Source organism: Danio rerio, chromosome 7, assembly GCF_049306965.1.
Source record: "Danio rerio strain Tuebingen ecotype United States chromosome 7, GRCz12tu, whole genome shotgun sequence".
Classification (NCBI taxonomy): domain Eukaryota; kingdom Metazoa; phylum Chordata; class Actinopteri; order Cypriniformes; family Danionidae; genus Danio; species Danio rerio.
Genome location: NC_133182.1, coordinates 16,590,950 through 16,614,631, shown reverse-complemented (window position 1 = coordinate 16,614,631; position 23,682 = coordinate 16,590,950). Strand labels below are relative to the sequence as shown.

At 36.2% G+C, this 23,682-nt stretch overlaps 1 protein-coding gene and 1 long non-coding RNA gene across 4 annotated transcripts in view; both read left to right on the top strand.

The window, feature by feature from the left end:
* The window catches only part of LOC141375331 (uncharacterized), a 314,549-nt gene that overhangs the window by 109,483 nt on the left and 181,384 nt on the right, over window positions 1-23,682 (top strand). The window lies entirely within an intron of this gene.
* On the top strand, window positions 531-23,079 carry e2f8 (E2F transcription factor 8). 3 transcript variants are annotated; one of them, NM_001347691.1, is given in 15 exon segments: window positions 531-826; window positions 1,834-1,921; window positions 2,026-2,277; window positions 4,762-4,918; window positions 5,452-5,763; window positions 7,722-7,883; window positions 9,042-9,179; window positions 9,290-9,493; window positions 12,061-12,145; window positions 12,221-12,662; window positions 17,096-17,410; window positions 17,493-17,625; window positions 19,982-20,307; window positions 22,273-22,456; window positions 22,507-23,079. In NM_001347691.1, coding segments are annotated over 13 exon segments (2,754 nt in total). In that variant the 5' UTR covers window positions 531-826; window positions 1,834-1,840; the 3' UTR covers window positions 22,420-22,456; window positions 22,507-23,079.

Genomic DNA, 23,682 nt, shown 5'->3' with positions numbered 1-23,682 from the left:
CGTTTAACACATTACACTAATATTGAATAAATACAGTAATAAATGTATTGATCATTGTTAAAACATTAATGAAAATTTGCGAAAATTTATGAAAAGTTGTTCATTGTGAATTAATAGTTATATGGTGAACTCGCAACACATGAATGCTAACAAGAATCAATTATTTTAATAATGCATTAGTAAATGTTCTACTAGGATTAATTAATGCTGTTGTTCATACTTGGCTCGTGAAAACATGAAAACTCTTTGTAGAGTGTTATTGTCCAGGACTGATTTAAAAAAATGTGGCGAAAAAAACTCAACAATAATGTCTTTAATATTAAATCAATTCTCTCTTTTGAGAGCCTTGATTAACAGCTGTATGTACTGAGCTGAGTACAAGTCAAGACCACGTAAGAACTTGGTTCACTGAGTTTTTACCCCATGACCTACTGTCGTAGTACCAACCGGAAGTCTAACCCCGCCCCCGTCTAGGATCCTACGGCTGTGATTGGCTGAGAGCCGTGTTGAGGTGGAGCGGGTTGAAGCGCGCTGTGTCCAGTATCTAGGCGGGACAAATGGTCAAACTGATCAAATAAACTTTTTAACTCACTAGGAAAAGGCCATAGAAACTTTTTTCCTCAGCTATGCACCGAAACCAGTTTGTTTTTTCTTTTTATCTGTTCACGTTTACTTTAATGTGACTTACAGGAGAATTTGGATGCAATATTCTTGGAGAACTGGAACTGTATACGTGTGATATTTACCTCTGGGGTGCTTTTACTGTTTTATTGGCTCGACAGATGCCGAATAGTATGTGAGAGTCCTACTTCTGTCTTTTTCGAGGGTGAGTAACTGTTAGCTTTTTCTATTAAGTCGTGTTTTGTTGTTTTACTCTTATGGAGACTGAAGGAACATAATGTACGAGTAAGTACATAGTCTGTAAGATACGAATTAGCCGGTTTCAGGCTTTTTTGTCTGAACATATCCGCTTTAGTTAGCTAATTTAATCAAAAGCACACGTTTAAGCTGTAATGCGTTTGCTATTTCGTTCATTCGTTTTACTTTAGAACAAACCAGACTGGCGGCATTTGGCTCTCTGGCTTTGAACCCGCGCGAACTCAGTGAAACCGCTCATTTTGCAGTGTTATAAGTTAAGATTATCGCAGTCATGAGGTAAATATGATTGTATATATGTATATGATTAATACCTGAGCGCTAAGTATGTTTTATAGACTTATTGAAACGCTTTAAACAGCAGATAAGGTACTTATGCTTGTACTCGGTGATTTGTTTCTCAAGCGGGTTTTTATATTTGTATCAGTTAAATTATGCTGTTGAAATGTTTAGAACGCAAGACAATCAACTAGGAAAGCAATTCATATCGCAAAGTTCTTATAAAGTTTGTAACTTCCGGATTAAATCTTTCGCAATCTGCGAGATTCCGCGCCAAGATTTCAAAATGTGAGGAGGCGCGCGGGACCTGCTGTGGTCCCGCCTCTGTGCGTCGCTCTCATTGGCTTTTGCCATTTTGGGGCGTGTTTACGTACAAGTTCTCCTTCGCCATTCGATGGAACGCTTGTCAGTTATTGCTAAGCGCAAAATAATAAACACTTATTTCAAATAATAATATTTGTTATTGATTTACGTGCATTGATTTGCATCTGTTGAGTTATAAAATACATTTTTAGCAAAGCGTTAAAATTTATAACCGACACTGATCTTCGCAATGTTGTCTCCAACAATGTATAATGCTGTAAAAAAACGGTGGGACTGGTTTAACGTAATAAATGTTACAAATGATGTTAGTCAACGTTGATTAACGTAACGTTGCCTCATGTGTTGTGTGTTTAGGTGGAAAATGTCCAGTACATTATCAGAAGGTCAAACATTAATCAAGAAATCTTTAAGTCCATCAAAGGCAACATCTACAAATAACAAGGTGAGTTATTTTAACATAACAGGTCATTTTGTTGTGAGCAAAATATTGACTTGATGAATAGTGTGATTATAGTTATACAACATGATGTGTTTTCAATATAACAGGGGCATGTTTTTGTGGAGCCACAAACGCCACTAAAAAACTCAAATAAAGCTTCAACATCTGAAGCTGCACTACCGGAGACCCTTAAAATCATGGGGCCCCTGACAACGCCTACTAAGGTCCTAGATGCACCTTCAAGCGACCCTTGGACACCCACTTCCAACCTAAAAATGCTTATCAGTGCAGCCAGTCCTGAGATCCGCAACCGCGAGAAAGAACGTGCCGTGGACAGCAGCGAATCCGAGAACTCACAGGTATCCGAAAAAGTCATTTCATTAATGTTGTAGTTCAGTGGTCCTCAAACTTTTTTCATCAAGTACCACCTCAGAAAAAAAAAATAGTCTCTCCAAGTACCACTGTAATAAGCAGTATTGAAATACAGTGGCGTAGTAAGCCCAGTAAAGCAGCTACAGTTCTGCATAGTTTAAAAACGTGGCAGATTAATTCCTATCATTAAAAATATTTATTATTGTCAGTGACTTTAAACAGTCTGAATGTTAACACTGTACTGTGCTTATATGTAAAAAAACAAGCAAACTCAAAACGTCAACATTTAAATTAAAATGTGCTAAAGGTAAAGAGAAAAGTGCTGTACATAAATGTAAAGTATTAACATATAGTAGCCAATTTATCAACACCTGAAAATGTTGCCTGGACCTCAGAAATATAGGCTATTTGTCATATAATGAATATTATTATGTCATATTCATATATAAATAATTTTTTATAAATTTTGAAATATTTGTGGCATGTACACATTGACATATTTAATTCCTCTGCCTACCACTAGAAGGAAGCCTGCGTACCACTTGTGGAACACGCACCACAGTTTGAGAATTTTATCATATTAGGGTGCTTTCACACCTACACTTTTGTTTCGGAACGTATCTCGTTTGCCCAGTTAGCGCTAAAGTAATCACTCCGAGATCGCTTGAATGAGGTGGTCTCGGCTCGATTGAAACAAACCCTGGAGCGGTTCGATTGCAGTGAGAAAGCGATCTGATCCGAGCGCTGTTATATCACTGTGTTTTTTTGGATATGTAATAGGCTTACGGCTATATGAAGAGAGAATTATGAGTAGGGCCGGAAGTTTTGCGAGTCTCCGGATGCCCGCAAACAAGTGATGATCTCCCGGTAATCTTGCATCTCCCTCCCGGTCCTCAAATAGGTATCGTCGCGCACCCTTCTCACCCCTCCCCACCGTGTCTTTCCTCAGACCTGCACGTGCGCACCCTGTCAATCACCACCAAATCACCACCTCTCCTGACAGCTTAGCGGGACGCTGCAAAATAAACCCTGACACTGACCAATGTGAGGAGAGTTTACTTGCACTTGACGCGTTTTAGCTCTTTTGGTAAGATTAGAAACTTTGCAGTGTGAAAGCGAACCGCTCCAAGAGCAAAGAGCAACAATGTAACATTTGTAATCTCTGTTTCGGAATAACTTAATCGATTCACTGGTGTGAAAGCACCCTTAGACTTCAGAAATATAATTTGACAATCTTCTACATGTAATTTGTCCTATGTCAGGGATGTGAAACTCAGTTCTTAGAGGACAGTTGCACAGTTTGGTTTCGACCTTGCAGTTTAAATTGTTAGACTGCTTTAAAATTCTGCAACTAACATGTCTTTATATAACCGTCCCATGAAAATTAAATTATAAATTACATTTTTATAGAACTTTACAGTCTGTCACTTATAACAGACGCACATACCCGCATCACGAGTCATGACCAGGGCCAGACAGAATCTTGCGTTTTTTGCCATTTCTGCTGAGAATTTTGGTAAAAATCTGCAGATTTCTGTGGAATTATTTTGGGAGTATCATAAAAAAAAAACCTTAATATATGAAATAAAAAATAATATCTTTTTAACTTTTATTTAATGTTTAAAATGCAAATGCAATTAAATTCACTTTATTTGATAAACAAAGCAAGTCTTTCATATAATATATCTAATAAAAAAACTGAAAATATAATTGTACAAACTACATTGTGCATAAATCAGATGAACATTTTCATATTAGTCAATAATATTACTGAAATAAAAACTGAATAAATATAGCTTTACACACATTTACTCAATTAAACAGAATTAATGATGGGCAAAAAATCTATGGAATTCTGCGCTAGTAGATTCCGTGTAAGACTGCACACGAAATAATAAGTTATCAAAACATTAAACTTTCTTTTAATATATATATATATATATTAAATCGAGAATTTTATCATGACAGTTTTTATTCTCCCTGCTCTTTTCTCTTTCACGCGTAAGATATTTATATATATATATATATATATATATATATATATATATATATATATATATATATATATATATATATATATATATATATAAATATCTTACACGTGAAAGAGAAAAGAGCAGGGAGAATAAAAACTGTCATGATAAAATTCTCGATTTAGTTGATGGATACAATTAACACAAAACACTCCTTGAAAGAAAATTTAAGTTTTCTTTCACAAACCGAAAAAAAAAGCTGCTGTGAATATTTAGTTGAACGTAGCGTTATGTTTAAATTAAGTTCAGTGGTGCAACACAAAAAATATTTAGTAGTGCATTAATTGGAACTTAGTGTGTCTAAGTCATAACTAGGCTATGTTTTAATCTACTTACTGCTGGTGCAACTGGCCCCAGGAACTGAGTTTGACACCTGTGTCCTATGTAATTCTATAACATATTGATATATGTTTATATTTTTATTGTCGTGTCACACAGGAGACCGAGCAAGGGGAAGAAGTAGAAAAGCTCCATATAAGCCGTAAAGACAAAAGCCTTGGTTTGTTGTGTTACAAGTTCCTTGCAAGGTACCCAAACTACCCCAACCCTGCTCTAAACAACGGTATCAGCCTTGATGATGTGGCAGCAGAACTGCGTAAGTTGCTCACTGAACAGATATTTTATTCATGAAATGGTATCACTTTGATATAGGGGACTTATTCTCACTATTAACTAGTGCAGTGTTTCCCAACCCTGTTCCTGAAGGCACACCAACAGTACACATTTTCAATAATCGAACACAACCGAGTCAACTCTACTCCAAATCCTGATGTTAATGGGTCAGATAAGGGAGACATCCAAAATATGTACTGTTGGTGTGCCTTCGGGAACAGAGTTGGGAAACAGTGAACTAGTGGATTATTACCTGCTTATAAATAAGATATTGGCTGCTTAGTACCTAAATACATATTATGCATGATCTTATTCTACATTCCTAATCCTACCTTATACCTAAACACAAATTGTACCTAATATAATTAATAATAAGTAAATTATAAGTTTATTAAGCTAAAAGTCATGGTTAAGGGTTTGTTAATAGCGAAAGTTGTATCTAAAAATAAAATGTGGCCCATGAAATACATTTTTTTTCATCAATCCTAATTGTATCCTTGCTCATTTTCCTCTCAGACGTGGAAAGACGTCGCATCTACGACATCATGAATGTCCTTGAAAGCCTTAACATGGTCAGCCGGCTGGCAAAGAATCGCTACACGTGGCATGGTCGGGTAAAACTTGCACAGACGCTTGCTGTGCTGAAACGGGCCGGAAAAGAGAACCGCTATGAACAGCTGATGCAGCAGATCCGACAAAGGAGTCAAGAGCGAGAAGAGAGAGAGTTCGATTTGGATGGAGAGGAGAAGGAAAATGAAGAAATGTCCAGTTTTGAAGTAGACGGAGACTCTGGGCTGGCGGATCTTCCAGGAGCGGATTCTAAAGCAGGTAACGACTTGTTTTATTTTAGTTTTAGGCTCTAGTAGTGTCTACGCATCTCATACATACTTGCATGAACTGGATTGTGTTTCTATGCTAATTTATCTAATGATTCATCAAATCATCAGTAGGGCTGTGCGATATTGCAAAAGCCTGCAGGGTTCATACGGGTGCTGGAAATCCTGGAAAAAGCTTGATTTCTGAAATAGTGTTTTTAAAATTAGAAAAGTGCTTGGATTTTGCAAAAAGTGCTTGAACCTGCTTGAATTTGAAATTGCGACCGTTTTGGTGGCATATGCACCAGATATTTCACCCATGTCTTTGGACTGTGGAGGAAACCGGAGCACCCAGAGGAAACCCACGCTAAGGCAGGGAGAACATGCAAACTCCACACAGAAACGCCAACTGAGCCGAGTTTCGAACCAGCGTCTCATCTTGCTGTGAGGCGACAGCACTACCTACTGCGCCACTGCCTCGCCCCCACTGACAGATTTAGTTATGGAAACCACCTAAAGTTACAAATAATGGCACATCTGATCAGTGATCATGTGGTGAACGTTAATCCACCATTTACACTTTTCCCAAAGACTTCCGGTAGTTCAAAGTCCTCTATGAAAATGACTAAAGCCATTCACTGTTAAGCCCGAAGGACAGAGTTTGGAGGTAATGGCGTTTGCCACACATTTTAAGCACAAGATTTTAGTCTTTCATTTAATCATCACAATGTTGTCAGTCAAGCAACTGCAGCTTACAAACCATGGTTTCCATATTTGGTGACTAATTTTCAAAACCGTTGACATAAGAAAAGTTTAATTATTTGCAGCAAGAATATTCTCAGACTCATAAGAATTTAATTTGTTACATGAATTTTGATTACCAGTGCACATGAAATATTATGGATATGGTCTTAAAATTTTGGTTCTACACCCAAACAAAATCTGACTGTAAGGTAATATTTTGAGACATCAACTTTAGGTAGAAAGAGAGCAAACTTAAAAAGATATATTATCGAATAGCTGAGCTTTTTTTTTTTTTTTACCATTTTTTGGTGAACTATCCCAATAAATCTATGCTCCAAAGTATTCAACAATTTAAGTTAAAATGTCATAGTGTGTTTGTTTAAATCAGCACAATAGATTAAAATGAGGAAAAAGTACATACAGCATGTATAAACGTAATTTACCGTGGTTGTTAAGTGCTGGAAAAGCATAAAAGTGCACCTTGAAAGTGCTGGAATTTGAAATTAGAAAAGGTTGAAGAACCCAGAGTCTGACATTGCATTATTTTTTTACTGCGATATGAATATCAATTCACCAAATGATTAGAATAGCTCTATTTGGAAAGATTTCTGTGCAGTGCATCTGCGTACATGATAATAAATTACAAGCAGAAATAAACAAACAGTGCTTTTTGGTTTTCTGGGGAGTCTAACAGTATTCATGTACAGAAATTGAATAATCTAATGCAAAATAACATGATCACATTCTGTGATGTGACTATATTGCTTCCTACACAGACTTTACTTGGGCGGGCCGTCCAGGTATATTAACGGCTGCTCAAGTAAATTTGGTGGTGACACATGAATAATACTACTATTATGCCTTTTTTATAGTATTTTTTTGTATCCGCCCAAGAAAGCCAGACAGTCGCAATCGATTAAGCAGCGGAAAATCTTCTCTCGCTCTGCATGTTTCCTATTGCTGGTCGTCAACACTAAGTTTTTGAAGTAGATCAGAAGCTTTCATCAAATTGTCCTAAAACTATTCAACAATCCATTCTTGACAATTTTGAAGAAAAAAAAATTGTCCACTTTAAATGTTACCTACTGTGTTTGTTTATATATAAATTTATATACATAAATGTATTATGAAAGTTCATGGAGAATCGTCACAATGTGTGTGTATGTTGATAACTGATTTTTTTTGCTTTGTTTATTAATGAGGCTAATTAACTGCGTTTACCTGCAGCTTCTGCAAACAGTCGGAAAGACAAATCTCTGCGAGTGATGAGTCAGAAGTTTGTCATGTTGTTCCTGGTGTCCAGTCCTCCTGTGGTTAGTCTGGATGTAGCTGCCAAAATCCTAATCGGTGAAGATCATGTGGTGGACCAGGACAAAAACAAGTTCAAAAGTGAGTGATTTTATCATGCTTATAAACAACACCATTTACGTTATCCATTTCTATACAAATCTTGCAAGAAGAGCATAATCAAGTAAGAACTGCTGAAGAAAGTACTTTTGTAAAGAGAGTTCATAAATGTCAAGCAGCAAAAAATAGTCCATAATCAATTCATTAGACAGTACATCAAGAGAAAAGAAAAACAAATATTTTGGCTATCTATCAGTCTTGTTTTGTTTATTTTTATATTATACAATATATATATACAACATGGTGCGGGATGGAGTATTTTTTTTTTTTTTTCTTTCTTTTTGATGTTTAACTTTTTCATTGTAATTCTTAGGATGTGAATGTAATTAGACTAAACGGGGTCGCACACCGGATCCACCGCTCGGTAGGCCATCTACTACCTATAATTCGGCGGTCGCACACCGGATCCACCGCTCGGTTCATATTTCTGCCGTGCTACAAAGCACCATGTGAATAGTTTCATATTAAATAACATTCAAATGTGCACGTCTGGTGTGCGATACTTCCAACTGTCATGTGTGCCTTACCGAGCGGCTTATCCTGTGTGCAAACCCCTTGAACCCATGTACACAAGTATTTTTTTATAAATGAGCAGTTTCAGCATAAGTATTTTTGCAGTACTGTAAAATACAAGCCTACATTAAAAAAAAAATAGAAAGTGTTTCACTGTTTTGAAAAATGGCAAGGTTGATGTTTGCATTGAAATTGCTCAAAACCTACGGTTGTAGTGTCCACACAACCCCACTGGTACCTGCAGTTTTGGAAAATCTCCTCCCTGGCCGAAGTTTTCAGAAAGTTTTGGATTCAGTCACACGATACTCCGGTGTCGTGCGGACAAACTGTAAAACCATGTAGAAGAAGATACAGTTTTAAAAATACCCAAACATCTGAAAAGACAGAGTACTGAACCAAACATTTTTTTTCTCCTGTTCTATTGTCTAATAAATTATTGAGTGCAGACCATTTTTGCTGCTTGTTATTTAAGAAACTTTAGTCCTAACGCCAAACCCTGGAAGAGCACTGATTTATATTTGATTAAAGACAGAGTTCAAAGACTCGTAATTAATTTTTACTCATCATTTTTAGCAAAATCATTTTTTGAGTAAAATGAAAACTGATTACTGAACTTTCTGTTTGCAGCCAAGATCCGTAGACTTTATGACATTGCGAATGTTTTGAGCAGCCTAGAGCTGATTAAGAAAGTGCACGTGACTGAAGATAAAGGAAGAAAGCCTGCTTTCAAATGGACTGGGCCAGAAGACATACCATCTCCAAAGGGTAAGCATTAAAGCATGTTTCACATGAAATCTGACCTGTTCATAATCCTATTCAGACTTAAATGTTTATTTTAAGCTTGTGTTGACTTTGTATATTTGTTTGTTTAACAGATCTGGAGATCTCCACTACATCCTCAGCACCAAAGCCTCTCGAGTCTCGTTCCTCTGTTGAAAACTGTGCTAAAAATCTGTTTTCCTCCCCTGGAACAAAGCGAGGTTTTACCCGCCATCATTCTCTAGTCAAGCTGGTTAAGAGCATTCAGGATGACCGCAGAAAAATCAACTCTGCGCCTTCTAGTCCTATTAAAATGACAGGTGAGCTATTTTTGTCATTTCATTGTAAGCAAGCCATCAGCTGTCTGACCGTCATCTGTTTTCTGTGGGGATTTTCTACTTCAGACTTTGAATGGTTGTTTGGTCAGTCGCTATTAATAGTACCAGTCTTAAGTTTGCATCCCAACTTGAGACTGTCTGAAATCTGACCACATAAATGTGATTATTTTGATGAGCTTTGGGTTGCAACTAAATGCTATGTCTACTTAATTGAGAACAGAAGCAAAGTCTTATATAAACATGGTGGTGGTCAGTAAGATTTTTGTTCATTAAAAAAAAAAGACATTATAATGCATTAAGTTTATCAAGTGTAGTAGATATTAAAAGATTTTGGTAACACCAATAAAGTACTAAAGTATTAAGTGCTGGTATGTTACCGGCTTATTGGTTAGATATTGGCTATCTATTTCTACTTATAAAATATGATCTTATACTAAAATCTCTAATCCTACCCAATACTTCAAGGGTGTCCAAACTTGGTCCTGGAGGGCCGGTGTCCTGCTGAGTTTAGCTCCAACTTGCTTCAACACACCTGCCAGGAAATTTCCAGTATATCTAGTAAGAGCTTGATTAGCAGGTTCAGGTGTTTTTGATTAAGGTTGGAGCTAAACTCTCCAGGACACCGGCCCTCCAGGACCGAGTTGGGACATCCCTGCAATACTTAAACCCATCTACTACCCTATTACCTGTAATTAAGCAGCTAATTAGTAGTTTATGAAGTTAAAATCCTTAGTTAATATTTTTGTTAATAGCAGAAAATGTACCTTAAAGTCACCATGATTTATTATTTATTTTTATTTTATAAAAAATATAGTGGCATAGCTGTTTTTACTTTTTATAATAATGTTGTTGTTATAATAATGTTGAGCTACAAGTCAGCATATTAAAATTCTGCTTTGCATTACATTAAGATTATATTATATTTGTGTGTGTGTGTGTGTGTGTGTGTGTGTGTATATATATATATATATATATATATATATATATATATATATATGTGTGTGTGTGTGTGTGTGTGTGTATATATATATATATATATATATATATATATATATATATATATATATGTATGTATGTATGTATGTATGTATAACATAAATAAAATAAAACATTATTTTGAAGTATAATAACATTTCACAGTATTAGTTTTTACTCTATTATCAAAGAAATGCAGCCTTGGTGAGCAGAAAAAAATATTACCACAAATGTAACATCAGTTTCTTGAAGTTTTTCTAACATTTACAGTGTTTATTTTGCACACATTGATAGTCTTAAGACAGGGGTGTCCAAACTCTGTCCTAGAGGGCTGGTGTCTTTCATAGTTTAGCTCCAAGTTCCTTCAACACACCTGCCTGAAAGTTTCTAATAATAAATAAACTATGCAGGACACCGGGCCTCCAGGACCGAGTTTGGACATCCCTGCCTTAAGATAAAGAATTAATCCATTCAAGAAAAGAAAAACAGTTTGTTTTGGTAAACTTTGATTCAAATCTAGTTTTTAATCTAGTCTTTATCTAATGACTCTTCTGTCTTTTGAATCTATTACTTGTTCTCGGGTAACGTGTTTTGGTTGAGCGCAAAGATAAGTTACTATATTCATTTATGATTCTGCACAATTGACTGATTGGTTGCCTTTTTTTTTTCCTATATTGTATAAACGTATTGTATTATTGGTTGTCATTACTGATTATTAAAACTGATATTTACCAAAGAGACAGGGTATGTTTCATATGTTTCAATGAAAATGAAAGGAGGCAGTTACGTTATAGCAGGGGTCACCAATCACACCTGCCTGGGTGTTTCAAGTATACTTCTTCAGGTGTGTTTGATTAGGGTTGGAGCTAAAATCTGCAGGACACCGGACCCCCAGGAACAGGTTTGGTGATCCTTGTGTTACAGGCTCCATTTTGTTAGAAATAGGCATACAGTGAAGATAACAGTCATATAAATATGTAGCTACACGATGCCTTAACATTTTTGGTGTCTGTTAAAATGTTAATATTAAAATTAACAAGGCAGTTTCTTAAAGCATGTTTTTTATTTTTAAGACAGCGCGGCTAGGGGCATGCGATTGACGTAATAAAGTACTGTTCCCTTTGAAGACTTACCCGACTTGTTCTTGGACGTTTGTTTTCCATATCAAACTTGTGAAGTCTTAACTTGCAAGGAAAGGGTGCAGTACAGAACTTTGTGCACTTAATATTGAGAAATAGCACCAATCAGCAGCTAGGCCTCAGTTTACCCCCATCCACACTGACATGAAGGAGCAGCATTTTAAAACAAAAACGGCCTCTTCAGTGTTGCGAAACGCTCCATTATCGGGGATCAAAAACTTCTGTGTAAAACGTATTAGTGTAAACGGGGGCCTTAGTTTGTTGTGTGAAAGAGGAGAGGAGCACAACTAAAACTCTGCCCTCTACTCAATATTCCGTTTCATTTGGAAAACATACTGAATTAAAAGTCTGTTACAACATCCAATTCATGTGGACTTTAACATCACTAGACTCTTACTGCAACAAGAAACTAATTCCCTATCTCTTTTCCTATAGGTGATTCTGCAGACAGTGATTTCTATACCACCAAAATGGCCCATCTGGCAGCTATCTGCAAAAAGCACCTCGATGAACAGTCAGCGTAAGTAAACAGCATTTGTTTCTTTGACCAAAAATCACCTATTTCAGAAGTAACACCTATGGATTTGGGTTACAGAGACGGTCGACCTAACAATGCGGTGACAGACTCTTCACACTCATCTAAACAGCCTGAATCCACATCTGCTAGTAACCATGGGCCTCCAGGGATGCAGATCCCAGTTCTGCCAGCAGGATCAGTTTCATACCTTCCCACAAAATGTTCCCCGATCATCCCTCTTCTGATACCTCAGCACCACACTGGTGGGCCGTATGCCGTTTACATGCACCCAACGTCTCTCAGACCACAGCCCACCAGCCTGGCTGTCCGTTCAATGACATTCGAGAGTCCAGTTGGCGCAAATGCAAAGACATCTCCGGCTACTTTGACTAGCAATAACCAGACAAACCAGTCGTCATCGTATGGTAAAGAGCAGACAAGTCCTGTGAACCTTAAACGGGCAAGTGGAGAAAAGAGCTCCATGGGAAGTCCATCCAAAATGCAGAAGACAGAGCCAAAGGTGAGGCAGTGATGTATTCACTTGTTTAGTAGATCATGGTGATATATTTACATGCACATCAATATGTACATATAGAGAGAAAGTTTAGTTTATAGTTCAATGACTAATCCATAACATATTTTTATTTATTTAGCAAAATTAAATAATTTTAGCTTGTTGCATTTCTTGTTTTTATCTTGGAAGAAATGTTTGTGTATATTTTATTAAGTAAGATGAACAGATATTAGAAATTAGATATTTACATGTATGTATATATGTATATATATATATATATATATATATATATATATATATATATATATATATATATATATATATATGTGTGTGTGTGTGTGTATATATATATATGTATGTATGTATATATATGTGTGTGTATGTACATACATATATATATATATATATATGTGTGTGTGTTTGTGTGTGTGTTTGTGTGTTTGCATGTACATATAAAGAGTTTAGATACAAAAACCTACCATCTGAAATTTTCTTCTAAAATGAGCAATCTTCACAGTTTCCCATGTGTAGGTTCAGTAATTTTACTTGGCAAATAATAGGTTATTGTCATATATATATTCAGTGCTTCCCGCAGGTTGCACTTGCGGTGGTAGCTGGATTAAAATACCTTTTACCCAAATCACATAAATAGTTTCCTATATGCGACAAATAAAATTTTATTTAACAAAAATTTTATTATGACAGTTATAAACGGTTTCTTTTTCAATTGGTTAAAGTAAAAAAAGACAAAAAAAAAGAAAATCACTATTTTCCTTACTTTTATGCTATTCATCACTTTATATGCTATTCAACCTTGTGCACCCACTGAGGTAAAATCTGCTTCTCCCTCTTAAGTTCAAAACAAACTTAAAAGCATTTTAGATATCTATATAAAATAGCCTTAGCAATATATTACCATCATCAAATTGGTAAAATAATCAGCAAATGATAAATAAATGGCAGAAAAAAAAGGAATAAAAACAGACAATATCTCTAAAATTATAATAAGTACAAGATTAAAACATGTAAATTATTTAAATAAGGCAAATACATTGATTAACCATTATTAATAGTGTACGTATATTTTGCAGCCAGTGTTTTCAAAGTCATTTAGTCATTTTATGTTTCTCTCATTTTCGGGACTGTGCGAGTAAGTGAAAGTAGTTAAGTAAAAAGGTAATGCAAAAACGCATATGAATAAATAACGACAGCTTTGGAAAGCAAAAGCAAAATCCTGAAAATTTTTGGAGATTTAGAAACTCCGGCCGGGGGAAATTTTTAAGTCCCATAAAGACAGTCTCTGTGGCTGTACAGAGCATGTGAGGGTGTCTGTGGGAGTGTTGATAAGTTGCGCGCACACACAGAACAAAACAGGTAACCGAGAGAAGATTTTTCACTACCTAATCAATCGATGTTTGGTTATATTGGGCGTATAAAAAAAGTCTAAAAGAATGACAATAATAGTAATAGAAAAAAAATCTGTCACTTAATATTCTTGGGTGGCCATTGATATACCTGGGCGGCTCGCCTAAGTAAAGTCTATGTGTGGAAAGCACTTATATATAAATGTACACATACATACAGTTAAAGTCAGAAGCCTCCCAGAATTATTAGCCCCTTTAAGCTATATATTTTTTGATAGTCTACAGAACAAACCATCGATATACAATAACTTGCCTAATTACCCTAACCTGCCTAGTTAACCTAATTAACCTAGTTAAGCCTTTAAATGTCAGTTTAAGCTGTATAGAAGTGTCTTGAAAAATATCTAGTCAAATATTATTTACTGTCATCATGACAAAGATAAAATAAATCAGTTATTAGAAATTAGTTCTTAAAACTATATTGTTTAGAAATGTGTTGAAAAAAAATATCTCTGTTACACAAAAATTGGGGGAAAAATAAACAGAGGGCTAATAATACAGGGGGGCTAATAATTCTGACTTCAACTATATATATATAAAATTAGCTAGTTGCAAAGTAATGCTTCTCATTTATATTTAAAGGTCCTGTTGGAGTATTGGTCTAGAATTCCCTGTGTGTTCAATACAAACTCAGGAGGCGGAGATCAATGTCTAAAGTATTAGTAATTTATTAAGTACAAATGGATAATTCGATTCACAGAATTTTGGTGTTCCCAATGCAAGAATCACGTTCAGGAAGTGCCCAACAACTTACATTTCCTGATTCGCGCTTTTATGCGCAACTGATATTAATAGGTGGAGTTTAGTGAAATGAGTCACTTATCAATCATTCTCCAGTCCTCCATTGGCCGCACCCATACATACATCCTCTTTTTCTACTAATTCTCTGCCCAACGTCAAAAGCACAAGACTTCTCCACTGCAAATTCTGTTCATTTTCAACCCATCTTTGCTCTGCTCACAGGAAGTTTCACTGCAGAGCAAAACTTCATCTACTTCTGCAGAAATGCTTCATCAGTATAATCAAACTCAAGAGAAGCAGTTTGGTTAATATACAGGGTGAGCCATTTATATGGATACACCTTAATAAAATGGGAATGGTTGGTGATATTAACGTCCTGTTTTTGGCATGAAACTCATGAAAGAATAAATTTACGTTAAAACCAAGCACACCATATAAATAGCCCACCCTGTATTTCACCTTAAGCAATACAAATACAATTGTTTACAGTTTTTCTCAGTCGCTTTGGTGCATTTCTGCACAACAGTTAATGCATGTCTCAAAACAATTAGTACAAACTGCAAAACCTCGCTGATAACCTGCAAAAGCGCGTCACATGCTCAAAATGGATAGTTCATTCCTCAAAAGCAAGTATTGATGTCAATCAAAGTGTCAGTGTCATCAAAATGAAAAGTCCTGACACCATTGTTTATGAACAAGATAGTCAAATGGCTTTGTCATGTTTTTATTATGACAGTTTGCTCTGGACATTTTTTCAATGCAAAAAAAAGTCAGATTTTGGTGACACTTCCTGAAAATGCTCAAGACAGCACTATATACTATCAGCACAGCCATTTGAAAACTACAGCAAAGTTAGACATCACTGCATTTAGTGAGGTATCTGAGTACAAGACACTGAATATGTATGTTTCACATGTTTACTGCATTTGCTTGTTGCAATTCTAATTTATTCACAGCATTGTGCAAAAGAATAAATGCACCCTTATTTACAACAAGCATAAGCTTCCTTTGGGTTGAACTGTGCACAACTGTAAACAATTTTGCAGTACATATTAGAGCTGAACCTACAACATACACAGGTCTGTAATCATTCATGAAATTGTACAATTTAGAAGACATTATCAGAAAAATAAAGATTTAATTTTATATATATATATATATATATATATATATATATATATATATATATATATATATATATATATAAAATTTGCTAAACAGATTTTGACAACTAGTTCAACATTTTTGTCTGTAATGACTCAAGTAATGAAATGTGGACTATTAGTTTCATATGGAGTGACTATTCAGCATTTACAAGTTTAGTTAATTTTGACTGACATGACATAAGCAAATGGTAATGTTATAAATAGCAGAGAGTTGTATGAAAGCAATTGATGCATGTCCAAAAGTATCTGCAATTTGTTGGAAGGAATAAGAAACTGCTACTAGGATGTGCACAAATGACTAATTGTTTTAAGAAATGCATGAACTTTTGTGCAAATGTAAATTGTGTTGTGAGAAGTGCAGCAAAGCCACTGAGAAAAACTAATGAAAAGGAGACAAAAATAATATTCCTTTCTCCAACAGTTCCTTGAAATTAAAATGAAGTTTTTTATATGTTAATATCAGGATGCTAGTTTTAGTGATATATATGTAAACTAGTGTGCTCCAAAACTTAGCATTTAGCAAAATTAGCATTTACAAGATATAAAACTGATCTACACATCCAAAGCTTGCAGTTTATCCCTTCCGCCTAATTAGATCGACAATTTTTGTCATGTCACATCAAACTTTACTTTCTCATCAAATCTTCTGACCAATCAAATGCTCTAGTGTCTGATATGCCCCGCCCTATTCAATACGCTTCTCATTTGGTGTGCTTGAGCTCAACCACTCTCACTGGCTGAGCTGTAATAAAAAAAAAAATGCTACTGGCTGTTTTTTTATAAAGTGGAGGAGCTACTATTTCCTGCCCTGTCTTCATGTTTAAGTTCAGATTGTCAAATAAAAAATAAAAAAATCTCTTCACAGAACCTTTCGATTAAAATGAAAATAACTCAAATAGAGGAAAATATAAAACGTGTATATTTGTGAATACTGTTTACATGAATATATTTTATACTATTAACTATTACTTTTGTACATAAATTAAGCATTTGAACTGCCATTAAAAAAAACATGACCTTAAATCTCAAGTTAACCATTCAGCACCTTCATTTTATATATTGATACTACTTGCACTAACCGTTCCAGCCTTCTGGTGTTTCATTTCAGAGCGTTTCTCCAAAGCTGTGTGAGATTCTACAAGCACGTCTGAAGGCCCGTAGAGGAGCTTTGACCTCCAACCGCCCTTCCGCAAGAGCTCTTCATCTGGAGTTCTCCAAACCCTCTGAAAGCCAGCCAACGGTACAAACCAGCACAGCATCTCTGGAGCACAGCCTGGAGACCTTTCTAGAGAAGGAGGAGAAGAGCCAGACCTCAGACAATGAGGCAGGACTGACCCCTGTAAGACAACCACATTCACAGCCCCAGAAGCTCAGCGCTCCCTTTCAGGACATGGTGCTGCCATCTGGACCCATACACACAGAGGTAGGAAGAACACCACGCATATGTATGCATCTTGCTGAGATCATGAGACAGACCTTTGACTAATTTTTCTTGTTCCCATTAGACATTAATCCCCGCGGGTTATTTGATTCCCATCTCCCAGCAGTCCATTGTGAACTTCAGAGAACCGCAGTGCTCCAATGAAAGCTCCAAAGCCTCCACACCAACATACAACATCTATCACACACCAACAGCAGGTATGCTAGTGATCAAAGAGACTGTTTTCTTCACCACACAGTACATTTATTTTTAGTGGGAGTCTCTTCAGAGATGGGTTTAGGCCAGAATAACACAAAAAAAAATTATTTATTTTAATAACTAAAATAGTATAAAACAAAAGTACAAGCAGACTTGTCTAACTCCCTTACCCAGAACTTCAAGAGTTCACACTTAGCTGATGATTTAATATAAAGCTTGTTTGGCATGCTGTCCCGGGAGAGAGCCCTGAGCTCAACATTCCGTTTGAAAGGCGAGAGAGGAGTTTGAGCTCAGGTAGTTCTCGAGAACTCCCCTGCAGTAGTAGCTAATGAACAGATAGTGATTGCTGTTAAGACATAACTACTTACTAGGAGCATGTCTATGGTGCTGATATGGTTTAGTCAATTAACTTAAGTTGCATGTTTTTGGACCGTGGGAGGAAACCGGGGGAAACCCATGTGAGCACGGGGAGAATGTGTAAACTCCGCGCAGAGTTCTCTCCGCTCTTAGTAAGGACTAGAACCAATGATAATAATAATAATTTTTATTTATATAGCGCCTTTCCAGAGCTCAAGGACACTTTACAAGGAATGCAACAAAAAGATAAACAAACATACATGAGGTCAAATATAACAAACTGGAATTACACAAACAAGACCTAAGAGACATTTGAGCAGAGTAGTGGTGGATCAGATTAAGTGGTCAGTTTGGCAGATCAGAAGCGAAGCATTCAGAAATAAGTGAGTCTTAAGTAAGGATTTGAATTCAGAGATATTATTATCAGAGCGGAGGGAGCGTGGTAGAGAGTTCCAGAGTTTGGTACACAATGATGTTCTTGCTGTGAGGCAACAGTGCTAACCACTGGGCTACCATGCCACCCGTCTAGGAAAGGAGGAGGAGTAGGGGTGGAAGGGCAGATTGTATAAAACGAAGATGACTGTTATATGGAAGTTAGGGTATTTAAAGTGGCTAGGGCTGCAACTAACGATTATTTTAATAATTTAATTAATTCATCTGTTGATTATTTTTTCATTTAATTAATGAATCGGATAATAAAAAGCATTCATTTCCAACAGTTTATTCACAAAAGCTCATCCCAGAGCTGTTATAATAATAATAATAATAATAATAATAATGCAAAAATAATAAAATAAAAACCTAAGTAGTTTTGTCCTGTTTTTAATCCAAATATTTTTAAATCAAGATACATACTAGACACATGAAATAGCTTTAGAAATTTTGTCTTGTTTTCTGAAAAAAAAAACCACCTCAAAATTAAGTGATTGTTTGCTTAAAACAAGTTAAATTATTTGTGAACTGGGTAAGAAAAATAATCTTAATGAGATATAATCTCAAACAAAAGTTTTATCAGTTCACATAAACGTGTAAGTGATCATGATCTATAACATGAGATGGCCGTCGCCACATTTACTTGCGGCCGCATGTTTGCCTCATTCATAAAAAGCAGAACATGCAGAATATAGCTCACCAGTTACTTCCCAAATACATGCAAGTAAGTGGCTGGTGAACTTAGAGAAGAGTAGATTCAACTTTAGTTACTTTCACCATGTGTATCTGATATGAATAAAACACATCAGCAAATTATATTTAAATGGATTGTTAGATCTCCTTGAGTGTTTTACAAACTCTAGATGTTTTATTTTACTAGTGCGTGTGTGTATTTACATGTCTGAACACATAAATAAGGCATTAGGCGGTTAAAACACTGCATAATTGTGATAATAAGACACGTCTTTCTCAGCAGGGTTAAGGTAGTTTTGTTTTCGAAAAAAAAAATGAAACCGACAGTCCCTTGCTGAGAGCTTTGCTCTGGCCAGACACTGCGCCAAAGCTCAGTTTGAATTTCTCAGTAGCCGATCTAAAGGTAAACGAGCTAATGCTAACTTGTCATGCCTGTCAAGCTGGATAACGATTAAAACATCAGCACCAGGAACTCACTTTAAACAGAACAGAAGTAGGACCCTGCTGTTGAACTCCCTTCCTCCTCATCCCTGTCTATGAGGTGCTGAACTCTATCAGTGCGCAAAAGAGGCTGTGTTCGCTCCGCACTAAACTAAAACTTTTTTAAACGTCACCGTGTAGCGCAACACAACGAAACGATTATGAAATTAGATGCCAACACCTTTAGTAATCGATTCTTATCAATTTAATTGATTCGTTGATGCAGCCCTTATAGTGGCTTCGTCTGATTGGTGAATCATAAATTTAATACTGCGGGACCAGCTGCAAACAATCATAAGCACATGATCCTCTTGAAATTAGTTTAGAAATAAACTTCACAAAAATGGCTTTTTGATGAAAGATTTACAATTCTTCATATCTCTTCTTTTCAAGGTTCCAGACCAGCTTTTCCTCAAGAAGTCACCCCGACCCGACTCCCACTTCACCGGATACCTCCCATCTCCCCCTTCCCTTCTCACGGACATCGCATCCACAGCCCAAGTCCTGCTATTCTCAACTTCACCCTGCAGAATCTGGGCCTCATTCCTGGCAGTGTTACACCAAACCCACACACTCCTGAGCAGAGCAGCTCGCTCCAGTCCCCTCACCCAGGGCTTCCTCACCAGGGCATGATCTTCATGAAACCCATGTCACCAGCCCGAGCACTGCAGCAAACCTCAATACACGGACAGCCCGTCACCCTTATCAGCATACCACAGGTACAGCCAATGTCAACAAACATATCAAAACAAAGAGGTATCGCCATGATAAATTTACAGAGGCTATTTACATGACAATGTGGAATACGTCATGCATTTTGCTTGTTAATTAAAAAGCCTGCTTCATTTCTCTAATTACCTTTTTCGAATATCATGTTTGCACCCCTGTTAAAGTACAACAGCACAACAGTTTTTTTCCTGTTCATTATAGGAAATTACATGGAAATTCAGTTATTTGTGTTGTTGAATAATACTTAACTAGAAAAGTGAAGTTCAAAACTTTTATGGTGTCATGAGAAAGCCTAGTCTGAAAGTTTGAAGCAGTTTATAAAATAAAAAATGTAAAATATTTTTAAAATGTTTGAAGAAGTTAGCAGAGATAACTACATATAGGTTAGCATGTTTCTAGTATGGATTGGCATGTTTGTTGCTAGATGGTTGCTAGGGTGTTCTGAGTGGTTGATAAGGCGTTGCTTGGTGGTTGCTAAGGTGTTTTGAGTATTTATTAAGGTGTTGCTAGGGTGTTGTAAGTGGTTGCTAGGCCATTGCTAAGGTGTTCTGAGTGGTTGCTTGGCACTCGCTAACAAATTACCATGGCTCTAGTATGAATTAGCATGTTTCTAGCATAAATTAACATGTTGTTAGCATGGTTCTAGTATGAATTAGCATGCCGCTAGCATGTTTCTAGCATAAATTACCATGTTGTTAGCATGGTTCTAGTATTAGCATGTCGCTAGCATGTTTCTAGTATAATTAGTATATTTTTAGTATGAATTGGTATGTTGTTAGTATTTCCAATATAAAGTCAATGGCAGTTTTTTACAATGAAAGTCTATAGGACAGTTGCAAGGATTGTGTAAGTGGTTGCTGGGGTGTGGCTAGTAATTTGAAAGTCATCAGTGATTGGTAGTCTGAGTTAAATGAGCCCAAACTTAAGTCTTTATGACAGTCTGGTGCAAAGTTACGAGGTTACGCTGTTGTTAGGCATTTGCCAAGGTGTTCTGAGTGGTTGCTAGGCGGTTGTTAGGGTGTTCCGGGTAGTTGTTAAGGTGTTGCTAGGTGATTGCTAAGGTGTTGCTAGGCAGTTGCAAGTTGTTGCTAGGGTGTTTTATGTGGGTACTAAAATGTTGCTAGGTGGTAGCTAGGGTGTTTTGAGTTGTTGCTAATGTTTTGCTAGGTGGTTGGTAAGGTGTTCTGAGTGGTTGCTAAGGAGTTGTTAGGTGGTTGCTAGGGTGTTCTGAGTGGTTGTTAGGTGGTTGTTTGGTCATTAGTATATTGCTAGTATGAATTGGTATGTTGTTAGTATGTCTATGTAAAGTCAATGGCAGTTTTTTTACAATGGAAGTCTATAGGACAGTTACTAGGGTGCCGTAAATGATTGCTAGGGTATGGCTAGTAAGTTGAAAGATCATCAGGGATTGGCAGATTGGTAGTCTGAGTTTAATGAGCCCAACCTTAAATCTTTATGACAGTCTGGTGAAAAGTTACAAGGTCACAAAGTTTGGTCCAATGTTAGGTCAATAAGACTTTTCTGAAATTTCCGGATCAGTTTTGGGAAAACCATAAGTCAGATCAGTTAGAATAGATATAGCCACTTAATTCAATATAGTTTTGAGGTTTGGAGTTAGTTTAGTGGTTGTAGTATGAACGGTCTAGGAGGAGATGGGTTTTTAAAATAGTCTAAGAAGAAGACGGAAGAATTATACGTTTTTGTAGTATAACAGTATGTTGCTTTCCCAAGCCACCATAATGATGAACAATTGAGTCACAAAGACATATATCACAATTTTCAAATACATGTTTCCCACTGAAGACTCCTGACACCAAAGGCTGGAGTAACACATTTAGTTTCTTATTTTTTTCAAGTAATTTCCATGCTAATTTCTTGAAGCCCCTCTGAGTTTGTGTGACGGACCGTTCTTTGTTGTTTAAGACAGTAATCTGCATATTTGCTCTCTCCTGCAGGCTTTAGTTACCACACCTAAAGGCGGTCAAGCTTTCCAGCAGAGTTTCTTTCACACACCCGTCTCGTTCCCTACTGTAAACACCACGGCTCCCAAAAAGATCTACATCCCTCAGAGAAAGCTGGACGTGAGCCCCGAGGAGATCTGAGATGCTGCTAAAAAGACCACTGTACTCATTGAGCCATTGTGTGTGTGTGTGTGTGTGTGTGTGTGTGTGTGTGTGTGTGTGTGTGTGTGTGTGTGTGTGTGTGTGTGTGTGTGTTTTCGTCATTTGAGTGTTTGTATGTTTCGCATTTTTATATTGTTATTTTACTGTAGGGTCTCTGCATTACTTTGTATCAATCTGTGGTTCTTGACTGAGGAAAACAAACATGGTGCTACACTATTTCTCAGGAAGATAGTTTAAGGGTTTATTTACAAAACAAAAGCACAATTCGGGCGACGCTTTTTACTATGCTGTAAATGTAGAGTTTAAAACGGAAAAAAAAAAAAAAATAGACCGAATTTTAAAAATTGGTGTAAATCTGTATGAAATGTTAAGTGGAAATCGAATTTCAGGGATTCTAAGAATTGCCAAATTTGTGTTTTATTATAGTTGAGAAAGTGTTAAAGTACCACAGAATAATAAATTGCCATAACGTTATTGTTATGATGTATTAAAATGAGAAATGTTAGACCGAGGGTGTTAAAATATTGTAGATGTATTTTATGTTAATGAAATTTAGGGATATTACTATATGCACAGCGTTTATTTGAACTGCATTTACAATCTGATTACTATGCATTAAAAATAAATGAATGTGCTCTACGTTTGTTTCATTTTTATTTATTTATTTTGATTAAATATTCTGTGGTTGAATCTGTCCATAGTACATTAATCGCCTAAAAGTTTCTTCGGTTAGACTTTGTGTAGTTTTTGTGTGGTGTATTCCTTACAGCTTCATTGTAGCTCTGGTTTAAAATATTTGTGAAAGAGTTTAAAACTAGAAAAGTAGCATTCACAGATAAACTTTATTGTGGCTTAAGAAAACCTAGCCTGAAAGTTTGAAGCAGTTTTAAAGTTTAAATAACTGAAGTAGTTTAAGAAGTTTGAAACAGTTATAAGTACATGTAGGTTAGCATGTTTTCTAGAATAAATTAGCATGTTTATAACATGGTTCTAGTATGAATTAGCATGTTGCTAGCATGGTTGTAGTATAAACTAGCATGTTGTTAGCATAAATTTAGTATGAATTAGCATGCTGCTAGTATGTTTAAACAGGGTGTCCATGGGGTCTTAAAAAGTATTAAAAGTTAAATTATTAAGAAAATTAAGACCCTTAAAAGGTATTAAAAAGTCTTAATCCTGTTTTTACAAGGTCCTTTGTTCAAGCGTTGTCCAAAGTGTTTGACTCCAAAAATATTCCAAATA